At 34.1% G+C, this 27,325-nt stretch overlaps 1 protein-coding gene across 1 annotated transcript in view; it reads right to left on the bottom strand.

The window, feature by feature from the left end:
* Window positions 1-27,325, bottom strand: part of Cubn (cubilin) — a 274,311-nt gene that overhangs the window by 231,703 nt on the left and 15,283 nt on the right. The window contains exons 9-17 of the mRNA XM_076831399.1: window positions 26,648-26,779; window positions 25,665-25,760; window positions 19,654-19,772; window positions 19,038-19,224; window positions 17,911-18,023; window positions 15,602-15,836; window positions 5,482-5,663; window positions 3,494-3,656; window positions 1,603-1,793 (exon numbers count right to left, since the gene is read on the bottom strand). Coding sequence (XP_076687514.1) covers window positions 1,603-1,793; window positions 3,494-3,656; window positions 5,482-5,663; window positions 15,602-15,836; window positions 17,911-18,023; window positions 19,038-19,224; window positions 19,654-19,772; window positions 25,665-25,760; window positions 26,648-26,779 — 1,418 coding nt within the window. The remainder of the gene's footprint in view (window positions 1-1,602; window positions 1,794-3,493; window positions 3,657-5,481; window positions 5,664-15,601; window positions 15,837-17,910; window positions 18,024-19,037; window positions 19,225-19,653; window positions 19,773-25,664; window positions 25,761-26,647; window positions 26,780-27,325) is intronic.

Genomic DNA, 27,325 nt, shown 5'->3' with positions numbered 1-27,325 from the left:
CGTGAGACAGTCTTTCCTAGAAAACATGAGATGTCTCTTGTAGGCAAAATTGCACCATTGCATTTCTGTTCTTATCAGAGATCAGTACACTGAGAACATCTAAATTTAAATCCCATATTTATGACTTGCCGGACATTTAACTGTGGGCAAGTAACTTACCTTCACTGGGCCTCAGATTCCTGAGATTAAAATCAGAAAGACAATGTGATAATTCAATGAATTAACTCATATAGAGCACCTACCAGACATGGTGTGCAGTAAGCAGACAGTTATCTTTATCTAAATTTATTATCCTATATTAAAGTCTTGGAACAGCACCAGGTGCATAGTAAGTGCTCTCTAATTATGAGTATTTTAACTATTCTCAAATTAAAAAAAAAAACTGATGTTGGAAATGTTACTTTTATTTAAGAAAATTATTTAAAATTGTTCCACAGTATTAATGTATTTTATGAGAGAATTTTTTTATAAAAAACTTAAATTGAATTCACCTCACCACCTGAAATAAAAATTTCTGGATGTAAAAATATATATTGCCATGATGTCATGGTCAATGTACTTGCTCAACAAAGTCAGATCCTAGGGTAAAGTTCTATGTTTTCTCTGTCTAAATGGAGTTAAGAAGTCAGGAGGTCATATAAACTTTTCCTGGAAAAATAAATTAGTTTTACTTACATAAGCAAACAAAATTGTAAAGGCTTCTCTGAATTTAAATAAAATGACCATGCCCAACAAAAAATGTTTTTTTTTCTCTTGTCCCATACTTCAATTTGTGGCTTGACCAATAATTAACCAAAAGAAGTCACTGGCCCTGTAAACAAAAACTGCCTGGTTTTGGTTTAGGTAGTTCCCTGTCACAACCATCACACACACTTAAGTCAATGTTTGAGAACAAGCAGGATTAAGGAAGGAGAATGTCGAACCTTTAAAAAGAGTCATTGGACAATTTAACCTAACTCTTTGTCACTGACTAGCCAGGCCACCTGGGCAAATCCCTAAACTTCTCTAGTTCCAGTTCCCTCCTGCATAAAATTATCGTACATAATCTCTGTAGGAAATTTACTCCATAGGGATTTACTCTGTTAGCAAATCCCATTAGCCTTATTTATTGGCATGCACCTTAGTGATCAGAGCTTGGTTTAGTAGATGTGATTTAGCATCATTATGAGTTTCTAGCCTTAGCTTTCCTCTTAGTTCTTTGTTGATTTCCTTACTAATCTCTTGTTTTACCATCTGTAGGTCTGTTTTTAGATGGATTCTTTCAGATCCTCTAGAACAGTTGTTCTTAAACTCTAGCCTGCATCAGAATCCCCTGATGGGCCTCCACCCCCAGAGAAACTGAATAGACCCATTTGCTTCACCACCTGAAATAAATTTTTCTGGATTTAAAAATATATATTGCTATGGTGCCATGGTCAATGAACTTGCTCAACCAAGTCCAGATCCTAGGGTGGGGCAGGGATAGGGTATACATTGGCATTTCTAACATCATCTCTGGTGAGGTGAATGCTGCTGGTCTGGAACCATTTGAAGACCACCACCCTACAGAAGATTAACATGTTGATGAAAATCATCTGAGAGCAATTGAATGCCAAAAGTTACCTCAATGTAACTCTGAGAACAGCTGCTCTGGCTTTCCAGCTCCACGTGGGTGAAGTTAATTTGTATTTGCTCTCCCTGAGGCTGATCTATAGAGTAGATGCATTGTCTTTTGTGAGCAAAAGGCCCAGACAAATCAGGAAGGAGGATCTCGCCTTCTGGCTCTGTGTAGATCCCTCCACACTGCAGATCCGCTGAAGAGAACAGAGAAGAGAAGGAAGGGTCATGTGGATGGCTTTTGTTGTGGGTCCCAGTCATTGGATCCATTAAAAAAGAAATTAGACACGCACACATACACACTCCAAAAATACCCACTTAATTCATGCTGTACAGGCTTGTGCCTCTCACTATAAGATTTTCTGTTTGAAAAGTTTGCCAGATGTCCCTACCGTGCCTAAAGAAATAAATGTAGATATGCGTGCTCAAACTTCCAATCCACTGTTTTTTCCTACAAATTGCTTTTCAAATATGTCAATACAAATGGAACCACCATTTGACCCAGCTATACCACTCCTCAGTCCCTACCCAAAGAACTTAAAATCAGCATACTCTAGTAGCACAGCCACATCAATGTTTATAGCAGCTCAATTCACAATAGCTAAATGGTGGAAGCAACTTAGACGCCCTTCAGGAGAGGAATGGATAAAGAAACTGGTATATGTACACAACAGAATATTACTCAGCATTAAAAGACAATAAAATTATGGCATTTGGTAGATGAATGGAGGTGGAGAATATCATGCTTATTGAAGTAAGCCAATCCCCAAAAAACAAAGGCCGAATGTTCTCTCTGAGAAGTGGATGCTGGTCGATAATGGGGGAGGGCATGGGGAAAAATGGAGGAACTTTGGGAAAGGGTCAGGGAGGGAGAAGAGGGGATATGGGGGCAGGAAAGATGGTGGAATGTGATGGACATTATTACCCTAGGTACATGTATGACTGCACATCTGGTACATTCTGTACAGAGAAATGAAAAGTTGTGCTGCAATTGTGTACAATGAATCAAAATGCATTCTGCTGTCATATATACCTAATTAAAATAGATATATTTTAAATAAATAAATGCTCTGCTTCATTCCAAAGACAGGAGTTTATAATATATTGCAACAAAATAAAATATATAACCACATAAATAAAGCAGATTAAAGGAAAAATTAAAACAGCCCCAGGAGGCCAGAGGATGGTGGAGAAGCATAGAAAATAATTGTAAGGGCTATGGAAGTTATAGGAGGTCAGCTGCAGATTCAGCTTGACCTCAAAGTAAAGGGAGAAGGGAAACCCATGAAGATATTCATCGTAACTCTTCCTGATACTGAGACTTAAAAGGTCTTTTTTTCTAGGAATTGTCAAAAGGACAAAATGATGCTGTCATGAACATGTCTCCAGCCCTAAAAATAAAAGCAGAGAGTATTTAGTTTGTTTTGTTATTAGTTTATTTTAAGGTATCAGTGCAACTGAAGGCATGGTAAGTAACCGTATTTCACTACAACTGAAACTCCAGGAGCCTAGGACACTGCAGTCCTGAACCCCAGCTCTCGTACAGCTAGAGTTGATCCAAGGATAAAATCAGACACAACCCCAGGTAGACTCCCATTACTCACATGAACAACTTCTCTCAAAAAAAAATATCAAACATTAGAGAACCGAGGCTCTGAATCTCTGTCATGATTGTGGATCCAAGAATTTAGGGACTAAGGAGTATTGTGGTATTAATAACAGAGCATGAGAAAGATAAGAAAAAAAAAGAAGAAGTCTGGAGCTATGGGAGAAATACAAAGTCCTTTCACTGGTCCAAGAAAGTCATCTTCAGTACCACCTTAAAATATAAAATGGCTATAAACCATAGCATCATCCTTTAAATGTGTATGAAGTTCCCAGCAGGTAGGGTACTTACAAGGTGATGTTAAGTAGGTGATATGGAAGCCTTGGTCATTAATTAGGAAGTCAGAATGGAAATGAATTCTGGCAAAGGGACCTGTCGTCTGGAGCGGTGGGACAGAGAGTGTGGTACAGAACTTCCCGAGAACAGGGTCCTGACGCAAAGAACCATCTCGAATCTAAAAAAAAAAAAGAGTGAATCATTAAGGTCAAAATGGCCAACTTAAAAAAAAGAAAAAGGCATTCTGTACATTACCTACAGAAAATCTTTCATTTAAAAGTGATAACTCCAAGGAGTCTCCCTTTCTCCTTTCTGTGGAAGTCTACCACACAAAGAACTAACACATGGTTGGGGTTCAGTAAAAAACATTTTTCCCCTGTCATCCCAGATGCCTCATCTTCGGTCTAAATGTCAATTCCAAGGCTAAAATTACACATAATTTGGAATTTTCTCATGATGTTACTAATGTCAGTGTTTTCTTTCCTAGATTCCTCATCCTCCCCCATCCCCAGGTATTTGCTTTTAAATGATAAAGTCCCAGTGATCTAGAAGAAGAACATGAATATGTGTAAAGAAAAAAAGAGAAGAAATGCTACTGATGTCAACTGATTCACAATAGAAAAGGAAGTACAGTCTTACTAGACATGACATAGAGATGGCTTAATGAACTTAATGAATTTAAAAAGTGCAATTTGATACTAATTAAATACCACAATAGTGACACTATTTTCTTAGATGTTTTTAATTGTTGGTTGTAACTACATTAGATAATTGTGTTGACCTCTTTATGTCCTGTTGTCATTGTAAAGTCTGTATTGTGTCAAACACCAAAGAGGGAATAAGCTAAAAAATATTTTTATGTGGTTAATTTCATCCATTCAGATTATTTTTTTCCATTGGCAGCAAATTTATAGAATTTTATTTTTATATTGATCTCATTACTTGAAAATTGTAGCTTGGTAGTAAATGAGAGACATTTCAATATTGTCCAAATGATTGATACTTTCTATTACATGCTACGTAGGAATTAACATATCGGAATTTTTAAAAGCTTCTAATTTAACTTGATGGAATTTATTGAATATGAATTCCAGATAATTCACTTTTTCCTGTCAACATTGAAAAGGTTATTTTGCTAAAATTTTCCAAAGAGAAGCAGATCTTCCAGTCATTTCCGGAGGTTTCAGATCTATATTACAACTGCTAAATTACTAATGACTTCAACTTGTGGAGACCCTTTTTGACAGCTGCATCCTTCTATCCTTTATGAATAATTCCACAGCACTCCACTCTTCCCTAATGGACTCCGAAAAGCTTATTGTCTTCTTAGCACTACTGCAAAGGGTACTGAGATTTATGGTGTCGAAAAATACAAGAACAACCCAAGAATTCAATCTTCTCCATGATCTATTCTGTTTTCTACAAATGGAGAGTAACATTTTTGATGTACCTATACGCATATGGCATTTAAATATAATAGCCTTTTCCCTCCTCCATATTTTAACCTTGGGAGGCAGGTGGGGCTCAGCCTGACTTCTCCCAAAGATAATTTTCATTAGTTTTCAGTAAGACTTACCACTTATCAACTCATTTCAACACAGTCCCTATTAAACTTATTTTTCTTCATGAAGCACTATATTCAAGTTGTGAAACACCCTGCTGGTTTACCATGACAACAGAAGAACTGAATCTGTATTAGAGGAGACACCAATACTTAGTGTTTATTTCATTAGTTCTGCTATTACCCCACCAGGGGCTTGTATTTCCAGCAAAGGACAGAGGAAGGCAAGGCAATCTATTTCCCAGATTTAAATGGAACCCAGAAGCAGCAGCAAAAAACCCACAGAAATGAGAATAGGGACCTAGCAAGACTTAGACATTGGCTGCCTATTGAGAAAAATATCTAATTACCACTAATGAATTGGGGTCATTCATGGGCATCACCAAACCACAGTGCCCTGAGTCCTAACCATAATATGTTCTTTCTAAATATGATTGTTTACCTCCAGGTAATCTTTGCTACAATCCTCGTGGTCCTCCAGGCTCAAGGTCCCAAAAGCAAATGTTATCAGGAGTCCAGGACTTGTTAAAACATGCCACACACAATCTCTTCCTGGGGGGTAGTTTCCAGGATACCCCGGAGACTTGATAGAACCATAAGTACCAGTCACTATACCTCCACACTCTAAAACAAGAGGGGACAATAACTTTACATTTGTATACAAGTTATAATTCATGTAGAATTGTCATAGCCACTGCTATAAGAATCTAAACCTCATTTAAATAACTATGAGCAGTTTTGGATACCCTCATAAATTAAACAAGACCTTCAGTTTTCCAGTTTCATAAAGTTATAAATCTAGAAGTACCAACTAATAAATAAATGAATCACCCGTATGCTGCTCTATGCTTATAAGCCATTATACAGTAATACAATTAAAATATAGTGCTGAACCCTCAGAGGGGTTCTCAAGAGATTTATTTCTATATATTAACTCTGAGAAAACTGGAATTTCTATTGGCCCCTATGTGTTTCAACAATTCAGATACTTTATATTTTAAGATAATTAAGCAACATATAAGTTTCATATGAGAAGGTTCCTTAACACCACCTTATAGTTAAGTCATTCATTTTACAAATGAAGACATTCAAATGTGAATGGTGATTAAGCCATTGGCCCAGGAATGGAGCTAATAGAGAACTGAGCCAGACTTTCTGAAACTGACCCCACTACCACTGACCCCACTTTACACCACAGCTCCTTACCTGGCTGAGCAATAACTGGGAGAATCTTTTTTTTTAATTAATACCCACATTTATTTAACAGAGAATTTGTGGTGAATTATAGTAAATGCTACTGTAAAATTTAAAAATGGAAATACTAAATAATATAGACTTCAGTAAGTATATTAAAGGAAAATGACACTTCACACATACTCAAATTATACAGTGGACAGCATGCCACCTTTTATCTAAGAAAAAAACATGATTATTTGCATAAGTTTTTACATTGAGGGATGAATCTAAACAGTTACTTAAGGGAGGAAAGAATAGGGTGGAAGGGAGGGGGTTGGAAGTTAACCATGCATTTTGGTTTGGTTTTGGCACTATGAACAGGCTTTAAATAATTATAAAGTAAAATGTATAATAAATAAGAAAAGAAATCTCTAAAATCATAAGCAAAATGAGACCAATTTAATAACTTCGTTGAACTGACAAGTTAACTGTGAAGAGTAGAAATATGAGACTTTAAAACACTGTAATTTGACTATATGTCCCAAGTAAAATGTATCTCAAGTATAAAATAACAATGATAATATATTAGATGATTTTCAATTATGTCATTAATAATAATATTGGCACTATTATTTTGAAAAGTTGTGGAATTAAGTATGTATATAGATAACATGTTAATGTTCTTGGGAACCAAAATTTTTAGTATATGAGAGAAGAGGTTCAATGTAAAGTGAAAGTGAACCCTATAATATCAATATTCCAATATATTGTAAGAACACTGTGAGTACATGACCAATATGATTCTGCAACATGTATTCTCAGAAAAATGAAAAATTATATCCCATCTATGTATGACATATCAAAGTACATAAATGCATCTTACTATAATGTATAGCTAATTAAAACAAATTTAAAAATTAATTTTAAAAAACTGAAAAAACTATTTTCTACTTCCGTCTCCTGAAAGGCATAGACAGACTCACCTAGCAACAGTAGGCACCCCTAGCAACAAGACAGTGGGCTCTAAATATCATTTCCTATTGAAAGAGTAAAATCTCTTTAGGGAACTAGTTGGTTCTAGTCCAAGACAATAAATGTGTAGGAAGGCCTGGAACATCTTTTCAAAACAGAAAGTAAACTTTCAGAGGTAACAGGAATTTGACCAAAAAGCCTGAGAAACTAACTAGAAAAAATTCTCACTAAAAAAAATATGGAACAATTGAACATTTTTTAAAGTCAGAATAGATTAACGCATGTCAAATATAAGCAAGAAAATTAATTCATAGATATAAAAAAATTAATTGATCATTTTAAAGAAAGCTAGGGAACTAAGTCTTTAACTTGAATACCCAGGGAATAATGAAAGGATCAAGAATTCATCCTACATTTCCTATATGACATGTATGTGGAAGTAACAAATAGTTGATATGGAAAAAATATATTCCATTGGAGAACTTCAAAGACTAAAGGAATAAGAAATGACAAAATTAGAATATTATTTTGAAACGAATAACTAATCTAAACAATGAAACTAAGGATTGCATAAAGAGAAGGTTTGTTTATAATTTTTTTTAATTATAATTTTTTTGAAATTTTTTTTAGTTGTAGGTGGGCACAATATCTCTATTTTTATGTGGTGTTGAGGATGAAACCCAGTGCCTCACACATGTGAGGCTGGCTCTCTACCACTCATTCACAGCCCCAGCCCAAGAGAGACTTTTTTTAATGGGAAGAACAACCTGAGAAGAAATAGTCTATAAATTCAAGACTTGCTTTTATCAAAGTGATCTGTCAGTAACATAACTGCCTACCAAAAAAAAAAAAAAAAAATCCCAACCCTTTTGAGAAGAATTTAATATAATCCAGAACCCCCACAATACACAACAGAAATTTACCATGCCCGTGAGGAATTATGAAAAATAGGAACTGATAATAAACAAATAAAACAGGCAATCTGAGCCAGAAACAATTCAGATATTAGAGCTACCCCACAATGACTCTCTAGTACCTATGATGAAACATAGAGGAAAAGATTGACAAAATAGATGCTGATGAAGAATTTCAATAGAAAATGAAAATCTATCTTAAAAGAAACTAGAAATGAAAACTATAACATCTGAAATCAAGAAGTCTTTACATGGTGAGCATTTTTAAACATCATATTGGACATAGCAGAAGACAGGATTAAAGTACCTAAAGACATTTCAAAACAAAATAACCAAATAGAATAAAGAGTGAAAAAGAAATTGGAAGGGGAGGATATAGAAATATGAGAGTTGTGAGTCAGAGTCATAACCTTACTGCATGTGTCATTTCAATCCCAAAAGGGAAAGAGAAGAAAATGACAAAGGCAATGCTTGAATAAATATTGGCTGACAATTTTCTAAGTGAGTAAAGGAAATCAACTCACAGACTCAAAACTCAAAATGACTCCCAAGCAGAATAAAAACCAGGAAAAATTAACCTAGAGAGCTCATAATCAAACCCCAAATTAACACAACAAAAGGCAAGGAAGAAAAGCAAAGAGGCAGAAACAGAGACAGGGAAAAGATATACTATCCTTAGAGGAAACAACATAAAAATTATTGCTGACTCTACAAAGAGAAATCATGCAAATCAGAAGACAATGAAATGCTATGTCTAAATGCTTGATAGAAAGTAAACTGTCAACCTAGAATGCTATATGTGATAATATTCTTCAAAAACTAAAAGGAAAAAATTCATCCCCAGACCATCAAAAGCTGAGAGAATGTGTCAGTGGTAGACATTTTGCATTAGAAAGAGTAAAAGATGTTCCTTAGGTTGAAGAAAAGTGATGAGATGTAAAATGTAAAACTGTCTGTTTACAAATGACATAATGTTACATATAAAAACCTTAGAGACCAAAAAATAAAAATAAATATAAATAAAAACCACTTTAGAACCAATAATTAAATAAGGTGACAAACTATCTCAGTAAAGTGGCAGGGTACAAAAATCAGTTTCATTTCTGTACAGCAACAATGAACTATCAAAAAAAGCAATTAAGCAAACAATACCATTAATAATAGCATCCAAAAAAGTATGTGGAATGAATTTAACCAAAAATCTGAAATATCTGTACAATAAAATCAGAAAATATTGATAAAAGAATTGAATAAGACACAAATACTTGGAAAGATACCTATGTTCGTGGATTAGAAGAATTAATATTATCAAAATGTCCACACTATCCAAAGTGATTTACAGATTCAATGCCATTCCTATTGAATTCCGATTAAATATAGATGTAAGAAATGAATATTTGATAATGGGGAAGGGAGCATGGGAGAAAAGGAGGAACTTTGGATGGGGCAAAGGGGAGGGAGGGAAGGGAGGGGGCAACGGGGTAGGAAAGATGGTGCAATGAGATGGCCATTATTACCCTAAGTACATGTATGAAGACATGAATGGTGTGAATATACTTTGTGCACAACCAGAGACATGAAAAATTGCGCTCCATTTGTGTACTATGAGTCAAAATGCATCTCCTGTCATGTATAACTAATTAGAACAAATAAATAAAAGAAATTGTTTTTAAAAAGAAGCATTTAAACATTGAGAGAAAGAAAAAAATAATAAAATAAATACACAGAGCAAAAATTGTCAGTGCAGAAAGATACACAACTCTATCATCATAGCTTGAGATTTTACCATACTTCTTTTATGAATAGAGAAAACATCTTTCAAATCGTTAAATAAATATAATAGTTGAACAAACCTATTGACCAACTTGGCTAAGTTGACATATATAGATGACCTATATTGCACCACTGCAGAATACATATTCTTTCTTGTCTATATGAGAAGTATGTCAAAGTAGAAAATATATTAGTCCATCTAAACAAATCTCAACAAATTTCAAAAGATTGAAATGATAAACTGAAAGATTAATGACCACATTGTTCATTAAATAACACATTTTTAATAAAACCACAGTCAAGAGAAATCAAAATAAGAATGAGGAAATATTTTAAGCTGAATGTCAATGAAAACACACATGAGATACAGAAAAAAACAATTCTCAGAGAAAAGGCATAGCTCTAGTGCATATAATAAATGTTTTAAAGGTTGAAATTACACCAATGCTTCTAAGTAAAGAGGCTGGGAAAAATTTAAAAAAGGTAATAGTAAGTACTATCCCATTTACAACAACCTAAAAAAAATACTTAGGAATAATAAGGAGATGAAAGACCTCTTTAATGAAAACTGTAGAATATTGAAGAGAGAAATTGAAAAAGATCTTAAAAGATGAAAAGACTTCCCATGTTCTTGAATAGGCCGAATTAATATTGTCAAAATGGTCATATCACCAAGAGTGCATACAGATTCAATGCAATCCCCACCAAAATGCCAATGACATTCTTTACAGAACTAGAAAAAAAAAGTTCTAAAATTCATTTGGAAGAAGAAGACATAGAATAGCCAAAGCAATCCTCAGCAAGAAGAGAAATACAGGAGACATCACAATACCTGATCTCAAATTATACTATAGAGCTATAGTAACGAAAACAGCATGGTATTGCCATGAAAACAGACATGAAGACCAATAGAACAGAGTAGAAGACAGAGACAGATGCACAAAAATAAAGTCATCTGATATTCGACAAAGGTGCCAAAAATGTAGAGTAAAGATAGCCTTCTTAAAACTTATGGGGAAAAGATAGTCTTTTTAACAAACAGTGCTGGAAAAACTGGATATCCATATGTAGAAGGATGAAACTAGATTCCTATCTTTCACCCTGTACAAAAGTAAACTCAAAGTGGATCAAAGAATCTAAGAATTAGATTAGAGACTTGGCAACTGCTAGAAGAACACAGAGGCTCAACACTCCAACAAGCAAGCACTGACTTCCTTAACAAGAACCATAAAGGTCAAGAAATAAAACCAGAATCAGTAAATGAGATGGACATCAAATCAGAGAGCTGATGCACACAAAGGAAATAATTAAGAACAGGAAGAGAAACTGCAGAATGAAAGATCTTTCCAGCTGCTCCTCCAGGGGATTAATATCCAGAAAATATAAAGAACTCAAAAAACTTATTATCAAAAAGATAACAAAATCAATAATTGGAAAAAAGAACTAAACAGACACTTCTCAAAAGAAGAAAACCAAATAGCCAGTAAATATATGAAAAAAGGTGTCCAACATCCCTAGCAATCAGGGAAATGCAATCAAAACTACTGCAATGCCATCTCACACCAGTTAGAATAGCAGTCATCAAGAACAAAAATAATAATAAATGCCGGTGAGCATGTGGGAGAAAAGGTACACTCATACATTGTTGTTGGGACCAAAATTTAGTACAATCATTTTGGAAGGCAATATGGAAACTCCTCAAAAGACTAGGACTAGAATCATGATAGGACCCAGCAGTCCCACTCCTTGGTATTTATCCTGAAGAACTAAACACAGCATACTATGGTGATCCAAGCACATCCATATTTATAGCAGTACAATTTACAAGAGCCAAGTTATAGAACCAGCTCAGGTGCCCATCCACAGATGAAGGATAAAGAAAATGTGGTACATATACAAAATGGAGTGCTACTCAGTCATAAAGAACAATGAAATTATGGCATATACTGATAAATGAATGGAACTGGAAAACATCATGATAAGTGAACTTAAGTCTGGGTCTGGTTTATATGTCATTTAGCATAAGGAAAATAAAAAAGGTTGGTAAAATGCCAAGAGAACAGAAGGGAGATCAATGAAATAGAGGAAAAGAATAGATGGGAATGGAAGAGGGATGGGAAAAGGAAGGAACTGAAATTGGCCAAATTATGCTATGTACATATATGAATATATCACAGTAAATTTCACCTTCATGTATATCTATAAAGTATCAGCTAAAGAAAAAACAAACAGAAGAAAGACCAGTAGAGTAGAGGAAGGGGAACATGAGGAGGGAGGAGAGGAGGGAAAGAGGAAGTCATAGGGATTGAAATAGAACAAATTGTATTCCATCCGTGTATGATTATGCAAAAATGAATGCCAATATTATGTAAAACGATAATGATATAATTAAAATCTGTGAATAAACAAGTTTACATGCTAAAAATAAAGGTAACAGTAAGTTAAGCCCCCCCCAAAAAAAATTAAGGGAATAAAATTATAAAACCAAGAATAAAACTCAATGAAATAAAATTCAACAGAAAACATTGACAGCTAACAGTACTTTGAAAAGACGAGTGAAATCAATCCTAGGAAGACTAATGAAGGAAAAAAAGATAGCATAAATTATCAATATCAGGAATGAATAGAGAGGACATCACTATAGACCCTATGAACACTAAAAGATAGTATGAAAATATTATGAAAGAGTAGATGAAATGAGTGAGTTTGAGAAGAAATTACCAAAACTGAAAAAAAACAGAAAGTATGCACAGACATAAACATATATATATAAACTAAATTTAACTCACAATTTAAAACTTCTCACACACAAGACTTCTGTCTTAACTAACTTCATGGTGAACACTTAAGGAGGGAATATTGTCAATATTACATAAATACCTTCAGAGAATATAAAAATTAGGAACACTTTTGATTTTAAATTGTCACTATTACAACTTGACAAGAAAATTACAAGAAAGGAAAATTATTAGCCAATATCTCTCAAATATAGGTATAAAATTTTGAAAAAGAATATATTTATATATCATATCAGGTCATATATTAAAAGAATAACTTTCTGGGCATGGTGGTGCATACCTGTAATTTCAGAAACTCAGAAAGCTGAGGCAGGAGGATTGAAAGTTCAAGGTTAGCTTTAGCAACTTAGCAAGGCTCTAAGCAACTTAGTGAGACCCTGTCTCAAAATAAGGAATAAAAAGGGCTAAAGAGGTTCAGTCCCCAATTACAAAAAACAAACAAAAAACTCTTTTTCATAAGTGTGGTGAATTACTTTGTGGATTTTGAACACTGAATCAACATTGCATTCTTCAAAATCCACAATGTAATTCGCCACACTTAAAGATATACCATCTCAAGAGGATCATGTGATCATTTCAATGATTCAGAAAACCTATTTTATATCATCCAAAATCCATTTGTGATTTTAGAGAAATTCTTGGAAAGGTAAGAATAAAAGATGTGGTAGTTTAAAAATGTTTATTATTTCTGATACTTCTCCCATTGAAAAGTGGGATCTGTATCTCCTCCTCTTGAATTTGAATTGGCTTGTAATTCAACTGATTAACTATGGCAGAAATAACACAATGCTATTTCAAGGATGGGCCAACAACAAAAAAAGAAAAGAAAAGCCATTAGCACCCATCTGGATTTTAAGTCAATAGCCTGACTGAGCTGTCTTCCAAAAGAGCCAGTATTGTTAACTCTACAAGTGAGGGTTCATTCTTTCTCTCTCTCTCTCTCTCTCTCTCTCTCTCTCTCTCTCTCTCTCTCTCTCTCTCTTTCTCTCTCTCTCTTTCCTTGAACCCAAGGCCTCATGTCTGCTAGGCAGGAGGTGTGCACTGAGCTATGCCCAGCCCAAGTGAGACATTTGAATGTTGAGCACTCAGATAAAACTACAGTCCCTGCTAACATCTGATTGTAATTCTTAACAGATTTCAAGTGGTAATTATCATGTTGGGCCCTTTCCAAATTCCTGATCCATAAAATCAGAAACAAAATAAGATGATTAATGTTCTACAACCCTAAATTTGTAATTTGTTATATAGCAATGGTAATTGAAACAGGAGAGAATACCCTTATTCTGATAGAAGTTATCTACAAAATGTATGTCTAACGTTACATTCAATGATGGGATATTGAACATTTCCCCTATGCAGCTGGAAAAAAAGGGGGTGTCTGTTCAACCACTTTTATTTAGCTTTGCATTGGCAATCTTAGCTGGGGCAACATCAAGAAAAAGAAATAATAGAAATATTGAAATGAAAAAGAAAAAACATCCTTCATTCACTTTATTCACAGAATAACTGCATATGAAAAAAAAAGCAAAGGAATCTATAAAAAATAAGAATTGATTAATGAATTTCACAATGTGGCCAGAATAAAAATCCATTATTTTAAAAATATGTCATATTTCTATGTGAGCAACAGGTAGGAAATTAAATGTTAGAAAATTAATATTTTACATAACACAAAATGCTGGGAGCCATTAGCCAAGTAGGTATGACAATTTCCTTGCCAGCGTACCCCCATGTTGCTTAGTGGAAGGTGACCTTGCTCAAGGACCAGGGCGGATCCGTGTTTAGGGTGTTCCCGGTTTAGGATAATCCGAGTTTATGGCATTCCTGGTTTAGGAAGATTATTCCTGCCGGGAATAGGGTGTATCCTGCTGCCTGAGTTCCTCTTGAGTTCTTAGGGATTCAGACAGTATTTTTGGGAGACAGAAACCCAGTGGAGGTGTGGATTTGGGCAGAGAATGTGGATTTCCCCAGAACGTGTTTGTAGAAGGCCGGTGCGAGTTCGGGAATAAAGAATTACTGTTTGAATCTACAAAGCTGTGAGTGGCTCGTGATTTGTGCCCAGCCAGACTGCGGCAACAAAATATCAAATATTTATAAATAAATCTAACAAAATGTATAGAATACTAAAAGACTGAAATCTATTAAACATTGCCAGGATAAATTTCAGGAGAGCTGAATAGAGATAGTCTATGTTAGAAGATAGGCAGGCTCAATTTTAAGAGATCATTTTTTCCTAAATTAATTATACAGCCAATGAAATGCCAACAAAGTTACAGAAGATCACTGGGGGAAATAAATAAATTGATTCAAAAGTTTATATGTATATGCAAAGGATACTTAAAAAGAACACAGAGGATTTGACCTACCAAACTTTAAACTACAATAATTAAACCAAGGTGACACCAGAATTGCTAAATGCACCAATAGAAAAAAATTAACAAGTCAGAAAGTGACCAACAGAGTTACTGATAAATGAATAGGGAGTCAGTATACTGTGCTCTCTTTTTTTGACATGCTTAAATTTTTCATAGTTACATTTTTAATTGAGTATAAAAGCAAAATAACAGCAAGAAGAAAAGAACAAGTTATCAAATGAACATTAAGATAAGGAATACTAGATGAAGGAGGGGAAATGTCCTCAATGACATCTCTGGGGTAAGTATACTGCTAGAGTTTATGAAGATGCTGCTCAGTAATTTCATGAGGGTCTCATTAAGATTCATGTTTTTTTAATTCCTCTAATATATCCTAATTTGTTATCTTTGAATGCAAAATTAAATCCAATTCATTTAAAATTGGATTTTAAATAATTAATGTAAACTGTATCTCTGGATCCCAAAACTTGTTATGCACCCAAAAGTTTGGACTGAATCAAGAAAATTTAATAACCTCAAAATTTGTCTTTGCTTTTCTCCATGTTTACACATACCTGGTTCCTCTGTTTCCCATCTTGCTGTAAATCCTCTTCCGTTACTCAAGTGGTCAGCATAGAGATGAAAATAGAGAGCATTGTCACTGCTGAGGAGTTCCTGCAGGGGTCTGGAGCCACAGAACCTTCCCAGTGGAAAGGCTGCAGAGGAATCTCCATCATGAATCTGAAGAAACTCATGTGGGCAATCATTCACCGATTCTAATTGGAAAAAAATCAAAGTGATACGCAGGACCTAAAAATAGAAAAACCATAACACATTATTTTCATGTCCATTATTTTAGAATTCATCTCCCATTTCTTAATTATACCTCTATAGTACTCCATAAGTATGTTTAATACTATGTATCAATTAAAAGAAATAGATTCACTTAGATTTCATTAAACTGGCAAATACATCAAATAAAATCACTTTGAATGTATGTCTGACAGGGTTTCTAAATCAGTGTAGTGAACTGTCTATCTGAAAAATCTGTGAGTTACATTTAACTAATATTGCTATGCTTAAGAATCTATATTGTGATCCTCTGAATGACCTACACATACATTCTTCCTCCCCATCAGGGATGAAGAGACCATGGGGGTCTCAGACACATAGCCCAGACAGCCCAGACTGATGTACTTAGGCGTAGGCTGAATAGGCACAGGGCAGACGTGCATAGAGTCTGAGTGTTCTCAGGGGTTGGATATCACTAAAGGGTGAGCAATGCCAACAGTAAAGAATGGAAAAAAGGTAACAGGAAAAGCACTGAGTATGCAAGTAGAAAAGAATAACATGAAAATGTATCTCTGAAGTAAACTGTTAGAATGCACAGACTTCAAATATAGTGATATAATGAATAAAACAGAAGATTTTGTATGGACAACCTCATTTAAAACAAGTAACCAAAAAAGACTGCTTAATTTTCATCAGAGCTTAAAATCAAAGTGTTCAGCTAATAAATAAGAATTTCAGGAGATTTTTGAAATTCTATGTAAGGGCATGTTTAAGATATTATCCATCATTACATCATTTCATGCAATGAGACAATTTAAATGATAATCAAATAAATGTTAATTTATTGAATTATTCTGATTTGTACATATTTTCTGCTATAATTAGATACATTATTGTGAAAGAAAAAATATAAAACTACAACAATCAGGAAAACACCAGGATGATTTTTCTTACAAATTGGTAATAAACATATTTAAAATTTTTTCACATAAGAACTTCTCCTTGAAAAAAAAAAAAAGTCTTTTCAATGTCAGGAAATAGAATTAATGAAAACTAAATGGAAGGAAGGAAATTCACATAACATACTCACTGGGAAATTTGTTTTGGAATTTATTCTATTGTGGGGTTACCAGACCCTAAAGAAACCTCCCTCCACAAGAAAAAATAACATTTCTGAACCCCTGTACAATGTCCTCTGTGATACTAGTCTGCTAGAAAATGTAAACAGAATTTCAAGGGAAAATCTTATCTATTCAGACATATCACTTTACTTTAATGAGTCCAAGAGTTGATTGAGAAATAGATACTTAATTAAGTAATTAATGTTGGATATAATAGTACAGAAAACTTGGGCTCAGATCTTTATTTTAAGAGTTAAGTATTCACATAGCTCCTTAGGGTTATAAGCTTTGGAGACCCAATGGCCTGGGGTTGAGTCACCACAAGCCACTTACAAACCACATGGTCCTGGTTGAATTTCTCAACTGCTCAAGGCTGCATTTCCTCATATGTAAAATGAAGCTAGTAATTCCTATCTTTAGGGTTCTGGAAATTAAAAATGCTGTGATGTATGTGAATAGCATAGTATTTGTCACAGAGACATTTTATTTAAAAAATAGGTCATTTTAATGGCTTGTGATGGATATTGCATAATAATCAATATACTAATATGAGTGGTCATCTTCAAACAGTATTGACCAGTAACAACTAGACTTTATAAATTAACAACTAGCTTGCAGTTAGTCATCCAATGTGGAGAACCATTCATTCCTAAAGCATGGATTTTGGAACCAGACAATCTTGACTTTGAAACTCAACTATTCCCAATTACAAGCTAAGCAGTGTTGGGGGTGGGAGAACTTCACATTGCTTCCCTTACTTTTTGTCATTTCATCTACAAAATGAGGATATTATTACTTATTTCAAAGAGTCAGTGTATGATGAGAGAAAGGTTGGGAAATATCTAGCACAAAGCCTGGCATTGAATAAAAACTCAATATATGACATTTGAATTATCATTATGTATATTTTATGCAATACATATTCAAATATTATTGTGCATATTCTAATTTGCAAATGAAACTGTATTTACCTTTCCCTCTTCAGTTCGGATAACCCAAAAGCAGTTAACATCATGAACATAGCCATCATCGGGGCTCTTGTAGCTGATTGTTCCATTCATCTCTGAGAGCGATCCTCCACAAACTACAAAGGAGAAGATGAAGAACTGTGCTTTTAAGAGACTCCTAAAAGGAAGAGTCCAGGTAACTCTGGCCTGTTGTTCCATTCCCTTTTCTCTGTCCCCTCTTCTGTTGACTCCCAAACTCCATCTCTTATTCAAAGTCTAATTTAAATATACCATCGCTTCTCCATGAACCTTCTCCATGAACCTTGGAGAACTTGACTGGTTTACCTCTATGAAACTTGACTTAACCTCACACGTTTAGTTCATAGCTTTAGTTCTGGTATGTTTTCTGCCATTTAGGTTAGTCGTGTATCCTCAACTAGAAGGTAAGCAGAAACAAGTGGAGACAATGTTTTATGCTCCTATATTTCTTCACTGGGATCACCAGGGTGCTAAACAAATGGTAACATCTCATCAATGTGTGGATCCAGAATTAGGAGTAATAAATAAGTGAGGGATGGAGCAGTCAGAAAAGACTTTATGGAGGAATTATTATGGAAGAAAAGTGGAAATACTCAGAAAGCACATGGGGTCAGGCAGCCAGAGTGATGTCTGGTTTAAACAAAAGTATTTCTAGGGAAGTAGTGAAAAATAAGTTTAGATGGATAGGGTGAAGGCTGGTTTTAGAAGATAATTGGAAAACATCCCTAATTTCTACTTAATGGCAATGAGAAACCAGTGCATATTCCAGAGCAGGGAGGGGATGTGATTACATGTAGTATTTTAAGGAAATCTGATGACTGCTACATGAAAAATATTCTCTTAGAAAACTAAAATACCTTAGCTTCTATTTTTTGATTCAGAAAGGGCAAAACAAAATGGTAAATACTAATTTAATTCTTTTGAAGAAAAATTCTTATGATTTAAATTGGGATACATAAATATTTGCCTCATAAATTCTGTGTCACTCCTACAAAGAAAGAGTTAGTTCTGAGCAACTGGAGAAGAACATTGGTTCATTCAGAGAATCTTCAGAAGGACTTGTGATACTTCTAAGCTGGGAATACGTGTGGTACAAGAAGTGGTGTCCGTACCTTGCTGGGGAATCTGACAGTGAGATCCAGTCCAGGAACTTGTGCATTCACAACTAAAAGCATTAATGCCATCAATACAAGTTCCCCCATTCTGACAGGGGTTGCTGGAACACTCATTGATGTTTTCTGTGCAGTTGACACCAGCCCAACCCGGGTCACACCGACAAAAATAACTAGATACTGTGTCCTAAGGAGACAGAAGAAAAGCACAATACCCCAAAACAAATGGATATACCACAAAATAAAATCAACCCAAATAACAAAGAAAAGTGACACTACTAAATATACTCAACAGGACTTGAACCATATCAAGTATTTTCCAGTAGCTCAACTTGTAATTAGGTAGTTTAAATGACAATTGCTAAGTATGAGTACTCACATTTATCTGGATCAACTGTAGACTTTGTAAGTCACTCTAATAAAAAATACACTGACTGTTTTTCCTGGGAACTAAGGCTACTGCCTACTTTTTACCCAAGTGTTATTCAAGGTTCCTTATCTTAATCTTCATTCATTGTCTTGAAACTCATGAACTAATATAAAAATTTATTTTCTAGAAGTGAAACTAAAATTATTTTCAAATACTCTATTTCCCCATGAAGAACAAAGGACTCACTATGCATTGTCCATGTAAGCAGGGGTGACTTAGGCAAATATTACTGAGTTGCACACATCCATTTGGTCCATAACCATTTCCAGTATATCCTGGGAGACAGGTGCAAAGAGGTAATGAACCTGTTCAGAAATAAAAATGTAAGTGTAAATATAGGCATCCTCCCCCATTAAAATGCAATGATAAACTAAGGTCCTGGTATCTAGATAAGAATCCACCAACGTCAAGTCTATATATTCCTATGGACAAAGAAGAAAATATTATAATCCTTATTTTTCTGGTTTTTGAATTAAAATTTAAAAAATAATTAAATGTTTCCAATGCTTTATATGCGTTAGCACTAGTACTGTCATTTCCCATACCTGATTGTTCTGTGTACAGATGTACAAGAGAAGATGGGAGTTCCTCATGGTGGAGGGTCATCAGCAGACAATAAGATGCCTCTGATCATGCTCTCTCTTAAAAGCACTAATTCACTCCTCTTAATAGCGTATGGCAGGTGCTACTCTATTTATTTACAAGTTCACTAATGAGGACAGAGCACAGACAGGTTGTCCTGACCAAGGATACACAACCCGAATATGGAGGAGCCAGGAGCACCTGTACATGGAAGGTGCCTAGAGCACATTGCACAGAAGTAGAATTAGAATGGGTGGTTCACATATTCCCAGTTATGTGGACATTCAGATTTTTTGTTGTTGTTGTTAAACAGTTTAAATTTTATTGACCTCCCAGTATTTAAAAAAAAAAGTTAAATTTAAGGTCACACCTCTAAGTTTGATGTACTATATACAGATCATGCAGAATATGAGTATGAAGAGATACAAATTAGTTCATGCCCCAAAAGATTTACTAGAATACAGAATCATCTTCATAAATACATATAAAATTCTTATGAAGATACAGAGGACTGTCCAGGTTTTCTGAGACACTTTTCAAAGTGATTCAAGGTACAAAATGTAGACCATTGTAAATACACATTCTAGACTTTGTGCCTCTTGATACAGCCCATCAAAGATTTGGCTTCCTGTAATAAAACTAAATGTATTGAATGAGATTCTGTTTGTTAAGTGAAAAATCACAGAGCTATAAACATCATGTAGATAATTACTCCAAAATATAGAGAATACAAATACAAGCACTTTATTTTTCAAAGCAAACAGAAAAGATTGGTGTAAATCCAAGTGTTTAAATGCTTCCCATTTCAGATAATTCAATTAAGCACCTAAACAAGTTTGTTCCCAGAAGCTAATGCATCACTAGTCTCTAAGGAAAATGAATTCTAAAAATTAACATGGTTTTCAGTGTTTCAAATTTCACTATTTATATAAAAACCTAGAGAGACCAATAATATCCAATAGCTTCAAAAGATAAGCTAGACTCTGATGTAATTGACTTTATCAATGTTTGTTGAGGTCTGTTTAATACATATACAAGGAAAATACACTCACTCTATAATTTCTTATAAAATAGCAAGTAAGGAGTAGATGTAGGAGTTGTAGAAGGGGAAAGAGGATTCAAAAAGTCCTTCTCTTCAGTAACTTTCACTTCAGAATATTGTTATGGTGGTGGACTTTCCAAGATCAGCACTCCTTTATTGACACCTCTTAAATTGTCACTGGAAGAATGGAGCACAAAACCAATTAATAACAGGTATGGATTATTTGCAGTTGTGATGCATAGTGGAATTACTATTAGTAGTGGGCATTACACAGCTTCTATTAAAGTCACTGACCTTAATAGTTTAGAACTAGATAAGGGAAATTTTGTGGTTGACCAAACATGTGAAATAGGGAAACCAGAACCAATGAATGAGGAGGAAGCAAGGGATGCAGTTGAAAATTATGATGATGAAGAAGTGTCGATTAGAGTTGGTGGAAATACACAGCCAAGTAAAGTCTTGAACAAAAAAAAAATGTAGAAGCTATTGGACATTGGACTTCTTGGAGGACAAAAGAGCAAAGCAGATTATGAGCTATACAAAAAAAAAAAAAAAAAAAAAAAACATCTAATCCTGATTAGGTTACCAGTACAGCATTTGCTGAAAGTAGAAATTCTGAGACTAACAATACTAATGGGACCCATGAATCTGATAGAAACAAGGAATCCAGTGACCAAACAGGCATTAACATTAATGGATTTGAGAACAAAATTTCATATGTAGTGCAAAGCTTAAAGGAATATGAAGGGAAGTGGTTGCTTTTTGATGATTCTGAAGTGAAAGTTACTGGATATTCAGATTTTATGCTGCCAGTTTTACCCAGGCTATTCATCACTAAATGAATTTGAGGCTTTAAAGAAATTTTGCAGTGAAACTGCAGATTGAAGGTAATACAATAACATAGGTAACTGGGAAATCATCAAAAACTTCTCCTACAGTTATTTTTTTAAAATTTTTATTGTTGGTTGTTCAAAACATTACGTAGTTCTTGATATATCATATTTCACACTTTGATTCAAGTGGGATATGAACTCCCATTTTTACCCCATATACAGATTGCAGAATCACATCGGTTACACATCCATTGATTTACATATTGCCATACTAGTGTCTGTTGTATTCTGCTGCCTTTCCTAACCTCTACTATCCCCCCTCCCGCCTCCTCTCCCCTCTTCTCTCTCTACCCCCTCTACTGTAATTCATTTCTCCTCCTTGTATTTTTTTCCCTTTCCCCTCACTTCCTCTTGTATGTAATTTTGTATACCCCTGAGGGTCTCCTTCCATTTCCATGCAATTTCCCTTCTCTCTCCCTTTCCCTCCCACCTCTCATCCCTGTTTAATGTTCATCTTCTTCTCATGCTCTTCGTCCCTACTCTGTTCTTAGTTATTCTCCTTATATCAAAGAAGACATTTGGTATTTGTTTTTAAGGGATTGGCTAGCTTCACTTAGCATAATCTGCTCTAATGCCATCCATTTCCCTGCAAATTCTATGATTTTGCCATTTTTTAATGCAGAGTAATACTCCATTGTGTATAAATGCCACATTTTTTTTTATCCATTCGTCTATTGAAGAGCATCTAGGTTGGTTCCACAGTCTTGCTATTGTGAATTGTGTTGCTATGAACATGGATGTAGCAGTGTCCCTGTAGTATGCTCTTTTTAGGTCTTTAGGGAATAGACCCAGAAGGGGAATAGCTGGGTCAAATGGTGGTTCCATTCCCAGCTTTCCAAGAAATCTCCATACTGCTTTCCAAATTGAACGCACCAATTTGCAGTCCCACCAGCAATGTACAAGAGTACCCTTTTCCCCACATCCTCGCCAGCACTTGTTGTTGTTTGACTTCCTAATGGCTGCCAATCTTACTGGAGTGAGATGGTATCTTAGGGTGGTTTTGATTTGCATTTCTCTGACTGCTAGAGATGGTGAGACCTACACTTATTTTTTCCCTCTCTTTTTAATATTTTTTCAGTTGTAGATGGACACAACACCTCCATTTATTTTTATATGGTGCTGAGGATGGAACCCAGCCATTCCAGGCAAGCATCTGCCACTGAGTCACAGCCCTAGCCCTCTCCCACACTTCTTAATGAGTTCTTCATTTCCATGTTACAAAACAAAAACAATGACAAACTCAATGGTTTGGGGATTTGACTTAGTCAAAAGGACTTGGAATGATTAAATCTATCTTAATATGAATCAATATTCACTGTTAATTATGATGTGCATGGGATAATAGCTAAAGACAGTGTGAGAGAGTATCATAGGATCTTCCCCTACCACTTTTTTTTATAATACTTATCCTAGTATTTTAGAAAATTTTACTAAATTTCATATCCAGAGATTTTCAGATTTCTTATTTAATAGCAAAAAAGTCATATCTCATTGAAGAAAACACATGTTCTTTCCATTGTTGTAAAATGGTTGAAATAATACACGGAAATCAATATGGCAATTAACTTAAACATATTCCTCCGTTAGCAAATACTATTGAGACAAATAGAAAACCTTGCTGAAGAATTAAAGAAACAAATAGAACAAATTCTGCAATATAACAGATTTATAAATGAGTAGTTGATGATATATTATTGATGATATATATTATATGCAAGATTGTTTTAATAATAAAACATTTCTCTTTTTAAAAATAATTGCCTAGGGATGTATTCTTCATAGTTAATTATTTTTTTAAAAAAAATATTTACGTAAGGGAAATGTAGTAAGTAACTCCAATGCTGCTGCAGCTTTGCCTGGACGTTTTTTAAGGTTCCTGGTATAAACCTATGGGCTGCAGTGAAGAAAATCAATTTAATTGGGTGTGGTGACACATGCCTGTAATTCCAGCTCCTTGGGAAGCTGAGCCATGAGGATCACAAATTCAAGGTCAGCCTGAGCAACTTAGCAAAAGCCTGTCTCAAAAACGTTAAAAATAAATAAAAAACCTCTAGGAACACAGTTCAGTAATAGAGCACTCCTGGGTTCAATCCCCAGTACTGAAAAAAAAATCAAAAGTATGTAAAGTGCTACTTGGTGTCTTTCACTATATGACTGTCTTCTATATGAAAAAAGAGATACATTTGTATCTGTTTTAAGCACATCATGTGTATAGACTATTTTAATCCTTTGAAGAGCCCTACAAGGTACATACTGTGATTATCCTCATTTCACAGAAGAACTAAAGTACACAGAGATTAAATGTCCTGACCAAGGGAACACAATTAGAATAGGGTAAAGCCAGGGAGAAATACAAGTCAACAAATTATGCTTCTAAACACATCAGCATGCTGTTTGCCATCTAAAGAGCATTTAAGTTGCAAGTATATGTGTATACATATACATATATATACCAACACACACACACACACACATATTCTTATATTATGCACACGTATGACAAGTTAATTAAAAAATAAAAGTAATATTTTGAAATAGCAAGAAATATAGCATATTATTCAATAAATAGTTCTATGCATTTGGACAAAAATATCAAGGTCAATTTCTATTTAATATCATAAATATAAAAGTTCTAAAAAGATAAAAGATCTTAATGCAGAAAAAATATCAAAGTATAAAAGAACATATACCTGACTATTTTTAAAGTCTCAGTAAGATAGGTCTTCTTGAATATGAAACCAACAAGAGAAATAAAAGGTTTATTTTTTAAACTATACAAAAATTTTAAACTTCTTATATAGAAAATACCACTACAAAATTAAGAGAACAACATGCTAAGAAAAAAATATTTGTAAAACATAAGACAGATAATAAGATCATGACCTTAGTACATAATGAAATTTTACAAATCAATAAGAAAGCAAATGAGAAAAAGATATGAACAAACTAGAAAAAGAACTAATGAAATATGAAAATTATTAATATTAGGAATCCAAAGACCTTGATAAAAACTAATTTTTATCAATTTTCATAAAATTGACCAAGATGAAAAATGGTAATATCTATTATTATTAAAGGTAAAGTAAATATATATTTTCGTAAATTAAATATATATTTTCATACAGTAAATACATTTTATGTACTATTTGTGATTATATACAATAATACAATATCTCTCAGAGATATTGTTATAGCAGGTGAATCTTCTTTTATGCTACACTAGAGACACTGGATTATGCTAGATCCATTTTCCCCTTATTTCCGCTGTTTCACAAGGCCTGAAACAAAGACTACATTTCCCAGACTTTCTTTGCAGCCAGGATCAGCCAAATGGCTCAATTCTAGCTAATGGCAGAGAAATGGAAAAGTCCTTTAAAGGGAGGTGGAATTTCATTCTTCCTCCATTCCTCTTTCCTGCTTGCTGAAATATAGTCATGAATTAATTAGGTGGCTTAATTACCTTGGGAAATAATTCCTAAATTAAAATAGATCATTAGAGCCTCATTGTATTTTTTAAAAATTCAAGCACGTGGTTTTATTATGTGGATTAATTTGGGGTTTAATTCTCAAGAATCAAAATAAGAATTTTGTGGACAAAAGATGTCATTTTTTCAAATGTTGAATTGATTTGGAGGGTCATAGTAAAATACCCAATGACAAAGAGGGAGATGAGTCATTACCTAGAGCTGAGGAGCAGGATGCGTCTGGATGGCAGCCTCCATTATTGATCAAGCAGATGTCTATGGGGGTGCACACTCTTCCGTCACCTACATACCCTGATCAAAGCAGAGCAGGGTGTGAGAAATAATGTCAAGGGTGGGAAGGAAAGAATGCCAATCTTAGAATCAGATACCCTGAAGTCACCAAGCAGAGATCCTCTGGCATCAAAACAGAAGATATAAAGATGAAGCGTCAAAAATAAAATACTATAATTGATAAAAAGTGAAAAATAACTGACTTCTTAAATTATGTTCTAGGTTGATTCTAATAAAAAATCATATATATATGTAATATATAGTTTCTATATGAAATATAGTTTCCTCTTCTTGAAACTTATTCTATAATAAAACTGGTTAGTCTTATCACTATATCTATATCTATCTATTTTTTATATATATATATATCAAGGAAACTTCTGGTAGACCTAGAAATATTGTTGTTTCATGTTATTAGAAATTGCAAAATTTCAGTTTATTCCTTAAAACTGTCTGAACTTCTTGGATACTAATTTAGTTCAGATGAAAGAGTAGCAATAATAACTTTTTTTCCAGAAAAAAAAAAAAAAACCTAACATGGGATTCCCTGCCTGTGGTTTAGCAAACCTCATATGTAAAACATCCCATTGGTATACTATATTAATAAATTACATGTGAGAACAATACAGCAGATCTGAAATTCGCACCAAAAAAATTCAAATTCTGCGTTATCTCAGTGGCAATTTCACCACTTTTAAAGACTTCCTGTTTTCTATTGATATTAAATTTAAATTTTTTTTTCCTATAGTGTAGTTAGCAAATTTGTCCTGAAACACCAAGTTAAATGAAATGTTCTGTACTGTTCAGTTTCTGTTGTTGGATAGAAATCATATTTAAAATATAGTACAAGATTCTGCTTTCAAATGTATCTGTTGGTGGCAATGACAGCAGGAAATCTGGTGCAGTACCTGGTGGACAGCTTTCACAGTTGAAAGATCCCGGTGTATTCACACACCCAACAAGCGGAACCAAAGAACAGCCACCATTGTTGATCTCACATTCATTGATATCTTGACAATCATATCCATTTCCTTGCCAGCCTAGAAAAACAAGAAGATGTGAAACGTTAGCTCTATACATAAGTCAACAATGAAGAAATACAAAGATTTAAAGCATTAAAAATCTACTTTACTAAAAGAACAAACAATATTAAAATGACATGTACCTGTCAGATTGCCAAAACAAACAAAAAAAAGTTTTGAATTCTTAGAATCAAATTCTGGCAAAGTATGTATTCTTACATACTGTAAGTTGGATATTTAATTAATATAACCAATTTGGAAAAGATCTGACAATATTCATTAAAAATTTTAAAAATATATATCCTTTGACTAAAAATTCTTCTTGAAACTTATTCTGTGATGATAAAACTACCCAGTATATTAAAATGTAGGTAAGAAGATATCATCTGTTTCAGCATTGTTTAATAGGAAAAAAATCAGTGGTCAATAGGGACATTACTGAATTTCTCATGACTCATCTGTACCACTGACTACTAAAAATGATTTTAATAGCAGCCATGCCCCATATCACTTACATGTGAACACTCACATTGAAATAAATTTTTGATGCACATTTTAATTGAA

Source organism: Callospermophilus lateralis, chromosome 13 (genome assembly GCF_048772815.1).
Source record: "Callospermophilus lateralis isolate mCalLat2 chromosome 13, mCalLat2.hap1, whole genome shotgun sequence".
NCBI classification, from domain to species: domain Eukaryota; kingdom Metazoa; phylum Chordata; class Mammalia; order Rodentia; family Sciuridae; genus Callospermophilus; species Callospermophilus lateralis.
Note: the sequence above shows the minus strand (reverse complement) of the source record. Positions and strands in the feature narration are given on the sequence as shown.